Raw genomic sequence first — 19,494 nt, forward strand, 5'->3', positions numbered from 1 at the left:
ACATAAACTGGAATATTACACATTAAAATATATCTTACAATACTAAATTTCAGGTAAATCCATAACCTGAAATATTACACATTGAAATATATATTACAATACTACTATTAAGGTAAATTTGGTCTTGAACCTCCAAAATCACCAAAGTATTCTTGATATAAATTTCGAGCATTCTCTTCGGTTTGTTGTTGCTGAGTTCTTTTTTGTATGATTCTTGCTTGTTCAGATCGGATAAACTAGCGAGTGTTAATATCATCAATGGAGTTTAAATTTTTCAACAGGATTTCCATATCAACGTAAATATGCGTTTTCAACAATTTTTAGCACGTAATCTTCGAATAAAAAATAAGGAAGCTCACTTATCACTTAAAAATGCTTTGATTGAGCATATTTGGGAGCATTATGGAAATAATCGTATTGATTAGTTTTGTATTATATATATATTGTAATTTGAATTGTTTATGTTTTATTATTATATGTAATTTTATGTGTTAATGTTTTTTTTATCTTTTATTATAAGTAATTTGATGTTATAATTAAATATGTTTATTAATTATGTCAATATCATATATTAATATGGATTTATTGTTAATTTATAAAACTTTAATGACTATAATGAACTATTACTAAAATTGAGGACTAAAGTGTAAAATATAAGTTTTAAAGAGAAAAAATTTGAAGGTCACTATTGGAGAATCACCCTTACAATCTTTTATTTTAAGGGTGAACCCCATAAAAAATGAAGGGACGTGTTGGAAATGCTCTAATAGTATCAGTTAAAGACATCAATTACTCTTTTGCAAGTTTCTTTTATGTGCGCCATATATACTGCATTGTAACCACAACGAACTCGCTAAAGATAATTGTTAATGATTTAATTGGATAGGTAGCCTCTGTATCAGTGTATCATATTCTAATCAGAGAAGATAAAAGACGACAGGGATATTTTGCCTTTGTTTTCTAGTTTCCCTATGAAGGCTAAGTTTGTTTTGTTGTTCTTACGTCACGATCTTGTTCATCTCAACCAAATGTGATGATAATTCACAATCAGTCACTTGATAATATTATATACGTAATATCTAAACAATAAAAATAACTTTTGGCATGTGCGAGTACCCACATGGTATACAATAGTAACATTTTTGTTATATGTGTGTAGCTTCTACATGAGTTGAGGAATATGGTTCCACCAGCGGAGTACGTGTTCATCTTGTTAGAGGATAAAAACACCTCACAGAAGAGGTTTTTGGGTTGAAAAGTATGCAAAAATAGGGGTTCTCAGGGTAACAAAATGGAAGAATTAAAGTTAATTTGAAAATGTTCTAATACCTAAGTTAGCATCAATCAGTTGAGGGTAAAGTTGGAAAGTGAATATAGTGAACTTGCAAGGTTAGGTTGTAACGAACAGTTTGAACCAGTTGAAACTACAACATGGTCTGCTACAACGGGTGTGCTGAATGAAGTGATCAATATATAGCTAAGCAGCTGACTTGGAGACTAGAGTTAGAGCTAAGGTGGAGCTGATCTAGAACATGATCTGCTACAATGAGTGTGCCGAATTAATGAAGTGATGAAGATATAGTTGAGCAGCTAACTTGGAGACTGGAATTGTAAATGAGCTAGAGCTGATCTAGATGTTATTCGAAGGTTAAACAGTCAAATATTTATCTAGAAAAAAAGAAACAAATCAATGACGAAGATTTTCAAAAGAATTAGTAGAGTCTTAAGAAATATTTTAGTTTGAGATATTTGGGAATATCTCTTTGAGTGAATAGAGTTAGTCGGTTTCCTACCTTGTATAAGTAGGAGGGTTTTGTGCTGCGTATTAGGTTAGCACTTGCAATTGTATATTTTTGACATGTGGGATTTTCATATCTTGTAAGGTGAGTGAAAACACAAAAGGATAAATGGAAAAGTTCTAAGATCTTGTATTGAATCTTAGGGCATGTGAGACTAATTCAATAAGTCAATGTGTTTTTGAACTTGATTGTTCTGTTTAAAGAAAGATTTGTATTTTTCTTTAAAAAAATTCTAGTAGGTACACATATTTTTGTATAAATTATCTTTGGTGTACCTTGTATTATACTTAGGTTGGGATTCCTATCTGCCGGAGAATTTGATGAACGGCATTTGTGGGAGGAATGAGGCTAGGCTTCTTTTCTGAGTGCTCATATGCATGTTATCAAAACTGCAATCCTCTAGTGAGAAGAAAATAACGTCGGATCCTTTTTATCGAGATGATTTGATGGAGTTCTCTTCTCCACGATTGATGCCGTATATACAGATTTTACGGCTATTATATTGAGTAGCTTATAGGTCCTATGGTATGGTTTTACTGTCTTCTGAAATAGCGCATCTACACCCACTGGTTTTGTGAGTATGAGGGTGTACTTCTAACAGCATATCTTATTATGTGAAAGACATTTTTCTGGGGTGACTTCCCTGAGGGATGCTCTAATCTCAACGACACATGTCATGTGTCACATTGTTTGGTGTGGTTAAGCTTACACGACTTAGCGCCAGGACATCAAGATGCCTTCCTTGTTTCCCACATACCAGAAGTGAGCCCCACGAGAATTGACATTATGGACATTATGGATCTTCATGGACGATGCCACATACTCGGTCGCTAAGGAACATAAATTTGCCCTTGACTCTTGTTACTCCGCCTGTCTCTTAGAAACACCTGGTAACCACAACGTTTATTGGACGTGTAAACAGTGCGCGTCTTTTTCTGATTATGATAATCAAGATTAGAACATGTTATACCTGACCTGACTCGATATACATCTATCCAAAGACCATGAGTGACACACTGAACCAAACGGTGGTAGCCTAGTGGCAATCTCTTAGGGTTTGGTGTGTATCCACATCAGTCATGGGTTCGATTTTCCTTCGAAACTAAATTATCACTACTTGGCAAGTCTGGACTTGAGCTTCGACCTAAGTGGTTTACATGGTGGGCCATAACAGATGATTGGTCCACCCCTGGCATTAGTCGGAAGGTATTACAAACTCGGGTTATGCAGTGTGGTACGCTTTCGGGCTAGTCCACTCTGTAGCGCTAAGTGCGTTCCTTCCGGGGCCGACCGGATCAGCCGATAGGGTTTATAAAAAAAAAAAAAAGGAATGACACACTGAGACAGGAAAGGAATGTCCCGTGCACAAGGCGATAACAAAAGGAGGGATTATTAATTGGAAAATTGTTCTTTTATGCCAAAAAAAATGATAATTATGTCCGGCTAATTTTTTTTGTACCATTTTTTTCTCTAATACCCTTTAGTATTTTCAAAAATAAATCAAATAAATAGTTTTACAAACAAAAAAAAATTCAAAAAATAGTAACTACTGATGAAATATATATATCAACTTATTGGTATTTCTTTTATAATTCTAAAAATGTTTAAATCGTAATTTCATATTTTGTTCTACAAAAAGTAGAATTGACATTCTACACAGTAGAAAATGTAATCCACTTTTTTCATTGAATCTAATATGTTTAGAATACGCGATCTACGTAAATAATAGTAATCTAAAAATATTTAGTTCCAAAAATATGGGAAGAAATTATTTGGAAATATTCAGTTTCCTTATATTTATTAAATCGATTTTTTTAAAAGAAAATTGTTATTTATAAAATCAATTTTTAAATTAAAAATTAAAACATCGATTTGGAAACCGTTTGATCTGAACCGGTCGATCATGATCTGAACCGGCAAAAGACTTTTATACTCTTGTTCTATATATATATAATAAATCATTATTTAAATAAAAAAATTAATAAAATATTTTTTTATGTTTTCGAATTATACTTTTTCAAATTCAAACTTTTTTATATAAAAAAAATTTCTATTTTTTTCAAAAAATTTTATTTATTTTTAAATATTTATTTATATATTTATTAGAATCTTAAATTCCACATTCCTAAAATCCTAATCCACCTCTCAACTCTAAACTCTAAGTCTAGATTAATTAACTCTATGGATATAAGTGTCTGTTACCCTTCATTAAAAGTAAAAATAAAAGTGGTTAGTGTAAACATGAAAAATGGTACTAGGAAAGTGGTATTTGTGGCAATTTCCTTTTTTTGTGAGATTTTTAATATTTCTTAAAATTATTTTAGTTAAAAATTATATTTTAATATTTAACATTTTTTTTATTAATTGTAATTTCGAATTTGTAATTGAAATTAAAGATAATATTGCCATTTTAAAAATATTTAGACTAATAAAACATAAAATATATGAGATTAATCTAATATGACATAGTTATCATTTTTTTGGCCTTAAAAAACAATTTTTCTTTATTAAATTTTCAGCATGTGCACTCCAACAAGCGGAAAAAATGAAGTTTCTTACAACCATTACATTGACCATGGAAGTGTTTGGACAGTAAATAAAGACAATGTCCCTATAAACATGCAAGTGAATAAGAAAACAGAAATTTCACCCATTAACACACAAAATAATAATCAAAATTCACAAACTAACAAAAAATCCTATCTTTCTCTTCTTTTTCTCTTCCTATCACTTTCTACGCTCTTTCTAAAAACTAATTTGTTTTTTTTGTTATTTCACAAATAACCCTATAAAAATGACAAAAAATCCAATTGTTTTTTTTTGAAACTATGTAATTCTTAAACTTAGTAATTTTTTGTTTTGGGTTCACTAGCCTTAATTCATCGAAGAATTTTGATAGTTTGCAATTATTGGTCATAAAATTGCTCTCAAACTGTCGTACTCTTTGTTCATAGTAATAATAATCGAACAATTTATATTCATATTTATTATCAAAGAATTATATGCATTTAGAGGTATCCACGCGCATACAGGTTCACCCAAAAGGGTTCCAATAATGGATTTGTTCAAAACAGTTTCTACGTCTACTTTACAAGTTACTAGTATTGTGGTATATATAAAGTATAAAACACGAGTTAATTATGGACTATAAACTTAAAACATTCGATTTGATGAAAAAAAATACGCAAAAGACTCGAATTACAAAACAATTAATCTTTAGAGACTTTGATTTCTGAAAATATGCTCATTTGAGAAACTTCAGAAAAAATGACTTCAACATAAACTAGTGGTTATATATAGAAAAAAAAACTGGACAAAAAATCTGTTTGCATGCTTTGAAAAATGTCTATATTTCTACATATAGGCCGGCATAATATAATATATATAGGTAATTTATAGATAGGTAAAGGACCGATACAAATCCTCAGTAAACATGAAACCTATTTTTTTCTGTGGGATCCTGAAAGATTATGCAACTAATTTTACGAGCTTTTTAAGAAAGGAATCCATGGGTTACATTAGTTCTGAAAGCTTTGTGGAATCCTTTCAGTTTTATATGTGTCTCTAACCAATGCATTTACGAGGTAAATGGACAAACGATCCAATAGCTTTTAGTTGTTATGGAAAGAATCTCAACTCTAAAGCTGATTGATAAACCTATTAATTAAACAATCAGAATTTGCAGCTGCAAAGATAAATTCTCTACTTTTTTTTTTGTCAACACATATTTTTTGCTTAAACTAAAAATATATATAACAATATTCTCTGAACTTAAAGTAACACTTTGAATCGGAAAAAGAAAACTATAGAAGCAGATTTTTCTTCGCAATCAAGAGAGGTCTCCTAGTTTCATTGCTTCCCGTGGAAGAATAAAACACAATCATAAGAAAGTTGATTTTTGGGGTAAATAAAGGCAAAGTGAAACACTATATAACCTTAACATTCCCTATTCTGGAAATAAAACAATAAAATAATAGAAAATTAAAAAAAATCTGCAAAAAAGGCTTAAACCGAACGTTTTGCCAGATACGGCACCATGTCTAGCCACTCACTTTCTAGTTTCCAACCTTTTTCGTGTTCATATTCTAAGTATGAAACTGATCATATATCCTTCAAGAATCATTAGAAATTCATAAATAATTTTACGTGCCACAGCATATAAGATATAACGGGATAGTATTAGTGTATTACTTGCTAAACCGTCTATCCAAACATAGATCCGTAAGAAGTTTTTTTTTCTGAATTAACCACAGTGTCCGGCGATCGAAGTTAACCGACTAGCTCCATCGATACCGACATTATAAATCCTTTGGTGCCAATGGGAATCGAACCGCTGATATCTTGCATATTTCTATTGTTTTATCCATTCATCCATGTGCATTTTGATCATATATATTAGGATTTAGCCATGTTTAGGTTGCATTTTGCATACATGAGTCCTTATCAGGTATTGGAGTACCACATGGAGTTCTTGGAGACACTTGGAGGCATTTGGAGCTCAAAAATGAGTGTTTAGAGTGGTCATTGGGCGAGCAAGGCATGGGAGCGACCAGTCTGGAGCGACACCACCAAGTCGCTCTGATCACCCTACTGGAGCGACCTAACCAGAGCGACAGGGAGAAGTCGCTCGCGGTTTCATCACTCGGAGACGCGAGAACGAGCCCGGAGCGACCTCTCGGAGCGACACAGCGAGGTCGCTCCAGCTGGGAGCGACGTTATGGGAGCGACAGGGAGAAGTCGCTCGCGGTTTCATCACCCGGAGACGCGAGAACGAACCCGGAGCGACCTCTCGCAGCGACACAGCGAGGTCGCTCCCGAAGCCTAGAGCGACTTGTCGGAGCGACGGGCTGAGGTCGCTGCGCGTTTTATTTCTACTCGAACTTGTGATTTCTCAAGGGCCTTTTGGTCATTTCATTATGCACGTTTTTATTTTCTAAACCTATGTTTTAATACTCTAGGAGCCACCAAGAGGGGGATCATTTGTTCTTAGAAAAAACCACCAAAAACCTTTGGAAAGTCATCTCTTTGAATCAATTGATCAGTTTATTATTGAGAATTCTGTGTTCTTATCTATTTCCTGTGTTTCTCTACATGATTAATCTGAAATCCAATATGGGTTTAAGATGAATCATGGAGATTAGTGAGTAATCACCTTTTGAATTCATGGGTTAGGGAGATTAAGGGTGATTAGGTTAGTTCTAGGATGTTTTAGTGTAGATCATTCTTGTTCCTTGCTAGTAGAGTATTCCTAATGCATCTTCTGAGTTGGCCACTCAAAAGTTGATCAATAGGCATTTCCCACCCGAAAGGTGTTTGATGAAATGCCTGAGACAACTCTCCTAGGCTTTTAGTATACTTTGCCAAAGACATTTGTTGTTAAAGGTGCTAAGATAGCTAATAGACTTGTTAGTAATGATTGCTTTCATATTATTCAACCAAAGACATTTGATGTTTGAGATATGTTAGCAAATGAGCATTTATCTAGACATAGAGCTTGCTTAGAATTGTGTCTAGGCTTAAGGTTGATAGTTTGATTGATCATTTGTCATCCTTAGTTCGATACTTGATCACCCAAGGTCTAATCCCTATGCCCATGAGTTCTCTTTTCCCTTAGTCAAGAAAGTATCATTTTGTTATTGCTTTCTAGTATTAGTAGTAGTTTAAAACCCATCTAAATCATTGGTTGCACTTAGATTAAGTGAGTACTTGCATTCTCAGTGCTTTGATATCCCTCAGAACTGGTTCGACAATCACTATACTACAACATTTGTCTTAGGAGCCTTGAAAACTCCTAACATCAAATTGGCGCCGTTGCCAAATTCTGAGTAGATTTAAACATTGAGATTTAGTCACTTGCTCGAGACTAAGTCATTTTAATTTTGTTTTGTTACTGATTCTTCTTCTTCACCTACCTTTCACTTTCAGGTGTATGAACTTGAGGAGCAGGGGTCCATCAAACCTAGTTCCAATAGTAGCAGACATCAGAGCTTTTGAGAGGGAGTGTGCTAGAGCTAGAAGAGAAGAAGAACACCAGGCCCACTTGGATATTGATATGGCAGATCCACCGCAAGGGGCAGAACACCAACCGCGGGCAGCTCGACCCATTGGCACTTACGACCGCCCCAACATACATGGTCACAGATTCGGAATTCGAGCACCAGCTGTGGCAGCCAACAACTTTGAGGTCAAGTCAGGACTCCTCAACGTGATCGAGAACAACAAGTATCATGGCTTGGCTCTGGAGGACCCATTTGATCACTTGGATAGGTTCGACAGCTACTGTGGGTTGTCAAAAACCAATGGTGTGTCCGAAGATGCCTTAAAGCTCAAGCTATTCCCTTTCTCTTTGGGGGATAAGGCACGTCAGTGGGAGAAGTCTCTACCCAGCGACTCTATCACCACTTGGGATGAGTGCAAGAGAGCATTCTTGGAGAAATTCTTCTCATCCTCAAGAACTGCTAAGCTGAGAAATGAGATCTCCAGTTTCCAACAGAAGAACTTGGAAGGATTCAGTGAAGCCTGGGAGAGATTCAAGGGCTACCAAGCTCAATGCCCACACCATGGTTTCTCTAAGGAGAGCTTGCTGAGCACATTCTACCGTGGTGCTCTTCCTAAGTACATGGCCAGACTGGATACAGCTAGCAATGGGTTCTTCTTGGGGAGAACTGAGGAAGATGCAGAGGAGCTGGTTGACAACATGGTAAAAAGTGATGCAGTCTACAGTGGAGACCACGATAGAAGCAGTCGAACAGATGATAAGCAGACGAGGAAGGAGTTGAAAGCTCTACAGGATAAGATAGACATCCTCCTTGCTGATAAAGCCACACAAGAGCAGTTGCACGTTGTTGGTAACCCAAGCCAAGATACACCACCTGTTGTCCATGAGGTTGAGGGTTTGGAAGGTCAGGAAGAGTTGTGTTTCATCAACAACAATGGTAGCTGGTACAAAAAAGAGCCCAACTTTCAGTACAACAACTACCAACAGAAATCCTATCCCAACAACCAACAGAGTGGTTATCCGCCTCGAAACAACCAGCAAGGCAGCTATCAACCTCAGCAAAACCCCTCATCTGGTTCCTCTGCTCCTCAAGAGAGCAGCACTGACACTCTGCTGAAACAAATCTTGGAGTCTCAGACTAGAAGTGAGAAGCATGTTGGTTATGAGTTGAAGAACCTTCATTCCAAGATTGATGGGAGCTACAATGAGCTCAACAACAAGTTCTCACATCTTGCTTCTACAGTCAAGAATTTAGAGAATCAGTTTGCTTCCATGAATACTCACCAGACTCGCCAGCAAGGATCTCTACCTGGAAAATCTGACCAAAACCCCAAGGAGGCCAAAGCTATCACCCTTAGGAGTGGTAAGCAGTTACCTCCTACAACCCTCACCAGGGATGCTGAGAAACTAGGTGAGGAGGTGGCCATCAACTTAGATGATGAAGTGGTGATTGTTGATGAGAAAATCAATGATGAAATCTTGGAGAAGATTGTGGAAGCCAAGGGTAAAGGAAAGGTTGGGGAAGCGAAGAAAACAGTGAAAGATGGTGAAGTTCTTGCTCCAGCAAGTGAGAATTCTTTTGTTCCTCCTCCCTATGAACCCAAACTACCATTCCCTGGTAGATTCAAGAGGCAGCTGCTAGAGAAGTACAAGGCTTTGTTTGACAAGCAAATGACTGAAGCTCAGGTTGCAATGCCTATCATCGATGCTTTCATGTTGATTCCTCAATACAACAAGTTCCTGAAAGATGTTGTAGCTGAAAAGAAGAAGGAAATGGAAAGCATGATGATTCTTACCCATGAGTGCAGTGCCATCATCCAAAGGCTTGATGTTCCAGAGAAGTTAGAGGATCCAGGATGCTTTACACTACCTTGTGCTCTTGGACCTATGGTATTTGAGGAATGTCTCTGCGATTTGGGAGCTAGTGTCAGTGTGATGCATTTGTCTGTTGCAAAGAAGCTTAGATTCACTCAGTACAAGAAGTGTAAACTCTCTCTGGTGTTAGCTGATCGTTCAGTGAAGTACCTTGTATATACCATTTCGTTTTTGCATATTAGTTTTCTCTTTTTGGGTATATCTCTCCTTGACAACACATAGACTGTGTATCTCAAGTTTGGGGGAGGTACCAAGCATTTGATCATGTTTGCTTTGATTGTGTTTCATTTGAGTCATGCATTGCACACCTATTTGCATAAAAAAAAAAGATTTTTCATTTAGTTTGCATCATTTGCACCATTAGGAGAGTCTAGAGCATATAGGTTGCATTCACTTGCATTGGGAGCAATGATTTTAAATGCCTTGTAAAGAACACTACGTTGCACCTGAGTAGCCATGCACCTCTCGAAAAGACTTGTATGTTTCGAGCCTTGAAAACTCTTCTTGAAACTTGTTGATTGTAGAAACTCAGTCTTTGAAGCCAGCTACAACCTTATTTGAACTGAATGAACTTAATGCTTCTTGCTTAGGGTCTCTTGTGTACTGAGTCATGGCTATACACACTTGAGTTGTCACATCTTTTATGCCATTCTTTTTGACAAACTCTAGTGGTAGACCACTCCCAAAACCTTTCCTTCCTTTTAAGCTTTCATTGTTTGATGAGTGAGGCCTTCTTCGGAAAGTTTTACATGTGCATAATGTTGAGAGTATCGGGAACGACAATGCTTGATCTTCATTTTTGCTGGATTGGACACTCTATTGTCTAGCTATAGGTGGGAGGGTGAGCGTTGTAATCATGATTTGGGAGAAATAAAAAGGATAGATTCTTGTGCTCAAGTGAATTGATTTATTGGGATAAGTAGAGAACCTCCAGCTCTAGTTTTGAAAAGTCTTGGCCCCCAACCTAAAAAAAAAAAAAAAGGAATAATAAATTAAAAAAAAAAAAAAAAAAAAAAGGGGCTAGCAAAGTTGTTAGGAGCTGAGAGACATTTTGAGGTTGTGAAAAATCCCTTATAGATTTCAAGGAAAAAGAGCTGATGTTTTTAGAATCTTTTGGTGAGAGGTGTGAGTTGGGTTTGACATTTGAGAGTGAATGTGTAACTTATATGTTTGGGAAAAGGGTAGAACAATGGAGATTGAGCATTGTATGCATGAGTTGGTCCCTTTCTTAGATATATTATGTGCAATGTCAAGGCTACTTGTTTTGAGAGTAAACCACCTTAAAGATCATATGTTTTGAACCTCTTGAATCACTTGAATAAAAGCCTTCCCTTACCCAACCAAATGACTTGGACCAACTGACCATTTGCAAGAATTCACTTGATATCTTATGCTTAATGAATGTGAGAGTTGGCAAATTTGAATGTGTGGATGCTTGATGATGAGTGTAGGGACAAAAGGAGTTGAGATAGGCCTAGAGAAGCTAGAGTGTAATAAGAGAGTGGGCTAATTGTGTTTGCTAGTGGTGTTTCTTTTGGCTATGAGCTCCCACCTTCAACCTCTCTCCCTATGAGTTCTAGAAAGTTCACTTGTGGACAAGTAAAGAACAAGTTTGGGGGAGTTGATATCTTGCATATTTCTATTGTTTTATCCATTCATCCATGTGCATTTTGATCATATAGATTAGGATTTAGCCATGTTTAGGTTGCATTTTGCATACATGAGTCCTTATCAGGTATTGGAGTACCACATGGAGTTCTTGGAGACACTTGGAGGCATTTGGAGCTCAAAAATGAGTGTTTAGAGTGGTCATTGGGCGAGCAAGGCATGGGAGCGACCAGTCTGGAGCGACACCACCAAGTCGCTCTGATCACCCTACTGGAGCGACCTAACCAGAGCGACAGGGAGAAGTCGCTCGCGGTTTCATCACTCGGAGACGCGAGAACGAGCCCGGAGCGACCTCTCGGAGCGACACAGCGAGGTCGCTCCAGCTGGGAGCGACGTTATGGGAGCGACAGGGAGAAGTCGCTCGCGGTTTCATCACCCGGAGACGCGAGAACGAACCCGGAGCGACCTCTCGCAGCGACACAGCGAGGTCGCTCCCGAAGCCTAGAGCGACTTGTCGGAGCGACGGGCTGAGGTCGCTGCGCGTTTTATTTCTACTCGAACTTGTGATTTCTCAAGGGCCTTTTGGTCATTTCATTATGCACGTTTTTATTTTCTAAACCTATGTTTTAATACTCTAGGAGCCACCAAGAGGGGGATCATCTTTGTTCTTAGAAAAAACCACCAAAAACCTTTGGAAAGTCATCTCTTTGAATCAATTGATCAGTTTATTATTGAGAATTCTGTGTTCTTATCTATTTCCTGTGTTTCTCTACATGATTAATCTGAAATCCAATATGGGTTTAAGATGAATCATGGAGATTAGTGAGTAATCACCTTTTGAATTCATGGGTTAGGGAGATTAAGGGTGATTAGGTTAGTTCTAGGATGTTTTAGTGTAGATCATTCTTGTTCCTTGCTAGTAGAGTATTCCTAATGCATCTTCTGAGTTGGCCACTCAAAAGTTGATCAATAGGCATTTCCCACCCGAAAGGTGTTTGATGAAATGCCTGAGACAACTCTCCTAGGCTTTTAGTATACTTTGCCAAAGACATTTGTTGTTAAAGGTGCTAAGATATCTAATAGACTTGTTAGTAATGATTGCTTTCATATTATTCAACCAAAGACATTTGATGTTTGAGATATGTTAGCAAATGAGCATTTATCTAGACATAGAGCTTGCTTAGAATTGTGTCTAGGCTTAAGGTTGATAGTTTGATTGATCATTTGCCATCCTTAGTTCGATACTTGATCACCCAAGGTCTAATCCCTATGCCCATGAGTTCTCTTTTCCCTTAGTCAAGAAAGTATCATTTTGTTATTGCTTTCTAGTATTAGTAGTAGTTTAAAACTCATCTAAATCATTGGCTGCACTTAGATTAAGTGAGTACTTGCATTCTCAGTGCTTTGATATCCCTCAGAACTGGTTCGACAATCACTATACTACAACATTTGTCTTAGGAGCCTTGAAAACTCCTAACATCAACCGCACGTTCACCGTATTGGAGTTATCGCTCAAGTTTATTGTATAATAAATTATAATTCTAGAATTAGTAGGCTATTATAAAAACCGAATATACATAATTTTCTTTGGAAACAATAGCTCTCCACTAGTTCCAAAACGCACTTCAAGGGAAGAAGAGAAGAGAGAAACACAACACAGAGATTAGTGGTGCTCCCCGATCACTAATTTAAATACTATTAAATGTCCAAAGCCTAAAATAAAGCTTCACCTACATGTAAGCACTTTTTTACAAAAATAGAGTGCAATGTACCTGAAAATTATATAGGTTATGATTAAGATTAATGATGGAAACGAAAATCTAAATAGAGAAAAAACTTCTAAAAATAAAATTATAGTTAGAAAATGAATAAAAAGAACACCTTTTGGCAAAAAAACAAAGAGAGAGAGAGTTCAATGCACCTGCTTCCCCGGCATTGATATTACTTCAGATGACATGTGTTTCAAATGGGAGTTAGGAACGCAAGAGCAAGTCTTTCGCCTCTACGCTCGGAGGTGGAAGCCTTTATTTGGACAATGGAAAGCATGAGGAACTTAAGTCAATATCATGTTATTTTTGCAACAGATTGTATCCAATTGGTGAAGATGGTTTCTGCACCAGAAGATTGGCCGGCATTTGCGAATTATTTGGACAACATCAAGATTTTTCAAGAAAGTTATACTCACTCAGCAGAGATCATTCATATCCCCCGAACGCTGAATACAAAGGTGGACAGTCTGGCGCGGAGTGCCAGGAAACAAGCGTCTTTTGTTGTTCATATGGATGCAAAGTTACCAGTTTGGTTTGCAAAGTCTACATAGAATCTGTTTAAGTTGATGACAAAAAAAAACATGTGTTTCAAATATTTTGTTGAGTTGTGAAACTTATTAAATATTTTTTTGAATTTCTGTACTAAGCAATTTGTGTAGTGCTTAAAAAAAAATAGAGCAGAGAAGAACAATCTTAAGAAAAGGAAAAATATAAGTAGTATTAATAAAATCTCGTGTAATATTTAATAAAATCTATCTCGCAAGATGAAGGTTGATTTGTATCAACAATGATTGGTTGTTCTAAGATAGGCTTATTTTCCAATATAGAAGTGTATATAATTTCGGAGGATTCTTCATATAAAAGTAAAATAAAAGCAAAATGAGGAAAGAGGTATTCTAAATAATTCTAAAGCGAGCCTTTTTTTCAAAAAAAAAAAACAAATAATTCTAAAGCGATTAAGATAGAATAAATTAAGAATATGAATATGAAAGAGATGGAAAGAATAAAAGAAAACAGCTGGAGAGATATTTGCGCCTTATGCATAAAGAAACTGCGTCGCAATTAGACAACAATTGCTTTAATTTCAGCACAGATTTTGTCGTTTCCTTTAGCCATAACGAAAGATGGTGTGATGACAGTTGACCAAAAAACTTGTTTTATAGGCAACTCTTTCAAAAATAACTTTGGAATCTGATATTAATATGTTTTCCCCCCATGGTAATATAGTAAATGTCATATGACATGTACTTGCGTGAGACGTTTAATTGGCATATGCTGAGAAACTTCACAGAAGAACATGTTCGAAATCCAAAATTATTAAAGCAAATTACTACCAGTAGTATTTAAGTATAAATTTTTATGTAAAGTAATAGAAAATGAAGTGAAATGCTAAAAAGAAGTTCTCAGATGAAAAACTTTTTATAAAAATATTATGAAACACTTATCAGTACAACTACACTTCTGCGGTAGTAAAAAGATGAGAAGAACAATTATTTCTTCGTGTTGCTACAATGTAGAAAATTTGACATTAGTTATATATATATGGTCCAGACTTGTTGAGCGTATATGAATAGTGATTTATATATAATTCTTTTAATTAAGTGGCAAGTGGGTATTTTTATTTTTTTAGCTTTTCGTTTATTTCCATCATAGTTTGAATTTGATCCCCCATCATGTTGGGGTCTTTTAGTTTCTTCTTAACATCGACACTTTTATCATTTTCCAGTTTCTTTATATATATTAGTATCTTGTCTTTTCTTCATCTCTTGATAGTGAATAGTTCTACATTTGTTTTTTTCTGATACAATCAGTGGATGCATAGTTTATTCCCAGTGCTTCCTGCGAGACTAATCAACCCACTCGGTAGTTTAAGTGTTTTATATTTACACATACTTTTTAAAACCAACAGTTGGGATATGGTGTGAAGTTTTGTTTTTTTATTTCAATTTTTTTTATTCATTTACTTATTTTCTGAATCAGTTAAAGTTACATATACTTACAATGATTAACATATTTGTTTTCCTTGTATTCATTTTATTCGACCACCGAAACGTCATACTAAACAAGAATGTGATAAAGGTGTTGTCATTAATTGTGTCCAAAATGACACTGATCCATGTAGTTCAAAATGATTTTTTTTTCTGTAAAATATGTTATTAGTTCATTGGCATCATTGTACATTAGTGTCAATTGTGTCATCATCAACATTGGTGACTGCTGAAATTCACATGGCAGATCAAAATCGGTCTATGTTCATATCTTTGGTTGTATCTCCCAACCAAAAAAAATAATAAAGGAGATTAAGATTGATGGACCTAACTAAAGGGAGTGTTCTTACATTGGGTTATAATCTGATTGTGAAATTGATAATTGACAATAAGACTCATTTTGGTGTATACTGTGTTTTGTCTCTTTCAAATAATTGATGAATATCGACAAAACCATATATAGAGCCAATTAGCCTCTAGCCACTATTATGTTCATGCATGCTTACACTTACACGACCTGAAATGTCTCTCCCATATGAGCCCCTAGAAAAATTCGATCCATAGATATATCAAGTAGACTATTAATATTCATGCATACTTGACACAAAAACGTTTATTTTAAGTTCTTAATTAAAATAAAAGAAAATGAATACAATATTTTTATCTCGATACTATGAAGTTCCGAAACCAGTAATCCTTAGAACCTAAAACTACAATATGTAATATTAGTTTCATCTTGGTAAACATCATTTCAGCTTATCATCTCTAGATTTTGCATGTATATAGTGTTTTTTTTTCGATTGAGCTACCGACATCTGGTAAATTCGAATTATAGATTTTGTTTATATCACCATTCGTAGCTAAAAATCTTGCAGTAAAATTGCACACACGTCATGTTGGGTTTGCATTCACGCAAGTAGATAGATGGGTTTTATATGATATTCCTTATGTGAAGTTGAAGAAAGAAAGTGGTAAGAGCAACAACGCAACAATGTGGACCACATTCCCAATTAAACCGAGGTGGACCACAAATGTGTCACGTGGTCCCGGTTTTAGCTTTTTACCCAAAACGGCAGGTTCACGAATGAAGCACCCACACGGTCACGTGACAGACGAATCACACTAGAGAGGACGTAATCGAACACACGAGTACAACAACAACGATACCAAATTTTGTCCGGTTTAAGATCTGACTCAATATGAATTAAAGAAAACCGGATTTTGAAGTTTGAATCAACCAAAAATCAAACCGTCAAGATTACAGGAATAACCAAACATGTATTTGGAGATGAAACTGTGCCTTCAACTAGACAAAACAAAAGAAGGAACAAGTTTTTAAGGGATGCAACGAAAAAAAAAACACAAGCTGGTGAAGATGCAAAACTGTTTTTTTTTTTCCGGCAGAGCAGCATCAGTAGTTAATCTTTGCGTTTGAGAAGTCCATCTCTGAATGCTGAAAGAATAAGAAAGAAGTAAGCCATCTCAAGTGTAGATGGAGATGGATGTATTGTTTACCTGAGACATGAATTTCTTGAGAATGTCTTGCTTCTGTAGCTCATCACTTGTTGGAAGACCCATCTGCTTTTGCCTTTGATCAAACTATAGAGACAACAAAGAACAAACAACTTAGTGTCACAAAAGAAGAAGCTTGAATGGGATTCTAAAAAGACAAAAGTACCATCATCTTCTCAACAGTGGAGCGAGTTTCAGGGTCAAGGTCAGCTAATTTACTGTTCTCCGGTTCAACCTTCTGTGTATCGATCTCAGGTTCACCTTTCACGCAGCATTTCCACCACTCCATCTGATCTTGCTTAGTCAACAGAATCGAAATCATCTTTTGATCCTCTGCAAAGTACAATCAAGAGAATTACATACAACAAACAGAAAAAATAAACCATCAAGTTAAAATCTCTTATGTGGATATACCGATGTTCCAGTAGCAGTCATCAGGCTTCACAGATCGGTAGAGCTCTCCCTATAATCATTTTAAAAGGAGGTTCAGGATTGGCATCTGAATAATTTCTCTGATAAAACAATAGCAGGTGAGCTTACATCGATGATTGGATCCTGTCCCTTGAGACCAAGCTTAAGACGGTTCTTTTTGATCTCGTAAACAACAGAGCGTGCTTTAGTGCCAGTAGGCACTGGAATGTTGACAGTGACCTCCTGGAGAGTCTGGACCCATGAGTAATTCTCAAGGACATAACCATTGCCTTTGTTAGGAGCTGCAAAGAAACAACATAGACACTGATTTAACATAGTTCTCTATGAGTTGTGTAACCAAGACCAATAAAACACACACAAACATGTAAAGATCTATCCTTTACACATTGTTCTAATCAAAGTTTCCAAATTTAATTTAATCATATAAAAAAAAAAAAAGAGAATTGATATTTACCAATGGGGGCAGCTTCTTGTTTCTTCTCCTCCACTTGAATGGGCTCTGAGCTTGAAGCAGCCATGGCTGGCTTCACGCTCTCCTTCTCCACAGGCTTCTTCTCAGCTTTCTTCTCGGCCGTTCTCAGCTTATCCTTCGCCGCCCTAACCGCGGCGGAGATCTCCTCGGCTGCGAAGGGTTTCTTGAGAAAATCGCTCTGTTCGCCGAGAAAGTCGAAAACTTTCTCCAAGAAACTTGATGGGTTTGAGGAATCGAGCGTCGCCCTGAACGGGAGGATCCTGGGTCGGGTGCTGCTTTCGTCTTCAACCTCGGAGATGATCGCCATTGTGGTGGGGGGGGGGGTTTTCGTTTCTAGGGTTTTGCTCTAGACCAGCTCAAGGGGGAAATGAAAATATTGAACAAAATGAATAAAATTAATTAATTAATTAAGAAAATCATTTAGTGCATACATATTTAGGATTTTGCATTTTTTGTATTTTGATTTTAAGAAAACTATAGACATATCACATAGTATAAAATAGTAGAAATTGAACAAAATATTGTTTGTTTACACCTTTTAGCTAACTACTTTAGTTTCTTAAACTATTATTAAAGTATTTTTGATAGAAAATTATATAAATAATTATCAGTTTTCATATTCTTAGCTATGAATTGCTTTCAGAAACAATATAAAATTAAAACTTAAATAATTTATCATATATTTAATTTGCAAATAAACATAATTTACTATAAGCACTTTTCAATTTTGGGCTAGAGTTTGGCGTGGACGAAAGTTTTTTTCTACGGCAACCAAACTAGAAGAACCCAATAAAGCCCAATGAACTTGTTAAAAAAATTCGTATCACAAAAATCTTTTTCTATCCATCCAAAGTACTCTTAGAAATTGTTTGGTGAGCAATTTATCATGGTCTAAACATAGTGAATGTCTCATTGTTCACTACCTAAATTTGTGACTGAAAACGATTTGAAACTATAGGGTTAGGCCTTCTCTCTCACTGTTAATATGTATCTCATCTATTAGTTAGTTACAAGGGTGTGTTACAAAACAAAAAGAAGGTTAGTTACAAGGTTTGTAAAGTTAATTTAAAAATGAGAACTTGATAAAGTAGTTTTACAGAAGGTCACTGTTAGAACTTGGAGATAAATAAAAAACAAACAAAAAATAAACATAAAGCAAGGGCAAGAGGCTCCCACGTAAACATATTACTACAAATTTAAGTGCAATTGATTTTAAATGCTTAAGAATAAGAATGAGTTAATAACATGCTACCACCAGATCAATCTTTCGTACAATCTCACCGTGGCAAAAGATGAAAACGACAATGATAGAGCCGTACATAACATCAGATTTTCGTTCCACGGAGATTCTTTATCCATTAAACGGATTCTGTAATTAGTCAAGCCACTAACCATGGTATTTGTTTAAGCCTCGCGAAGATTACTATCGATCAAATTGCTCCATGATTTGAGTTTTTGATCATAAAAAGGGTTACAATTACAAACCAAACAATTTAACATGAAAAAGATCAAAGCTGTCATAGTATATATAACATATAGTATCTTTTCGAATATCAAACCATTAAAATGGCCAATCCCCAACCGTACGTTGTGGTTGGTCGTTACCAATAACTTATTCATTCATCGATGAAGGCAGGTTTGTGGTTCCAGTAAAAGAGAGAGGTAAGAAAAAGTGCACACCATGCATTAACTAATTTAAAGGAGTTGTCTGAATTGTTATAAGAAGAAGACAATGCTTTGTCCGCCTGGCAGATATCTACCGAGCAATACGCTATATACGTATTGTTATTATTATTATTTTTCGACAAGAACTAGAAGGAAAAGTTTGTTGTCTATGCAGATATCTACGAGCAATACATACTAGACATCAACTCCACTTTCACTTTCCGTTTTCTTGTAGCATATAAGAAGCTCTTTAGATGAATGAATGACCAAGACGGTGGTCAGAGAAATTTCTATGTTTAGTATGTAATAATTTATTAGTTTACGTAAAAAGGGAACATTAAATGAATTCTTACAGAAAAGTTTCAAATTAATTTTG

The 19,494-nt window shown here is 35.8% G+C and overlaps 1 protein-coding gene and 1 non-coding gene across 2 annotated transcripts; both read right to left on the reverse strand.

The window, feature by feature from the left end:
* Nucleotides 1-8,259: 8,259 nt before the first annotated feature.
* LOC125584659 lies at nucleotides 8,260-8,366 on the reverse strand. The gene has a single exon (XR_007321569.1). It is a non-coding gene; the product is annotated as a small nucleolar RNA R71 (small nucleolar RNA).
* Nucleotides 8,367-16,241: 7,875 nt separating this feature from the next.
* Nucleotides 16,242-18,072, reverse strand: LOC106387476 (protein BOBBER 1). The gene is made up of 6 exons (XM_013827338.3): nucleotides 17,436-18,072; nucleotides 17,090-17,262; nucleotides 16,964-17,012; nucleotides 16,716-16,882; nucleotides 16,553-16,636; nucleotides 16,242-16,490 (listed from the first exon to the last, which is right to left on the reverse strand). The coding sequence occupies exons 1-6, from the start codon at nucleotides 17,758-17,760 to the stop codon at nucleotides 16,449-16,451; spliced, it is 840 nt and encodes a 279-aa protein (XP_013682792.1). The 5' UTR covers nucleotides 17,761-18,072; the 3' UTR covers nucleotides 16,242-16,448.
* Between the last annotated feature and the right edge of the window lie 1,422 nt (nucleotides 18,073-19,494).

Source organism: Brassica napus, chromosome C3 (genome assembly GCF_020379485.1).
Source record: "Brassica napus cultivar Da-Ae chromosome C3, Da-Ae, whole genome shotgun sequence".
Lineage (NCBI taxonomy): Eukaryota > Viridiplantae > Streptophyta > Magnoliopsida > Brassicales > Brassicaceae > Brassica > Brassica napus.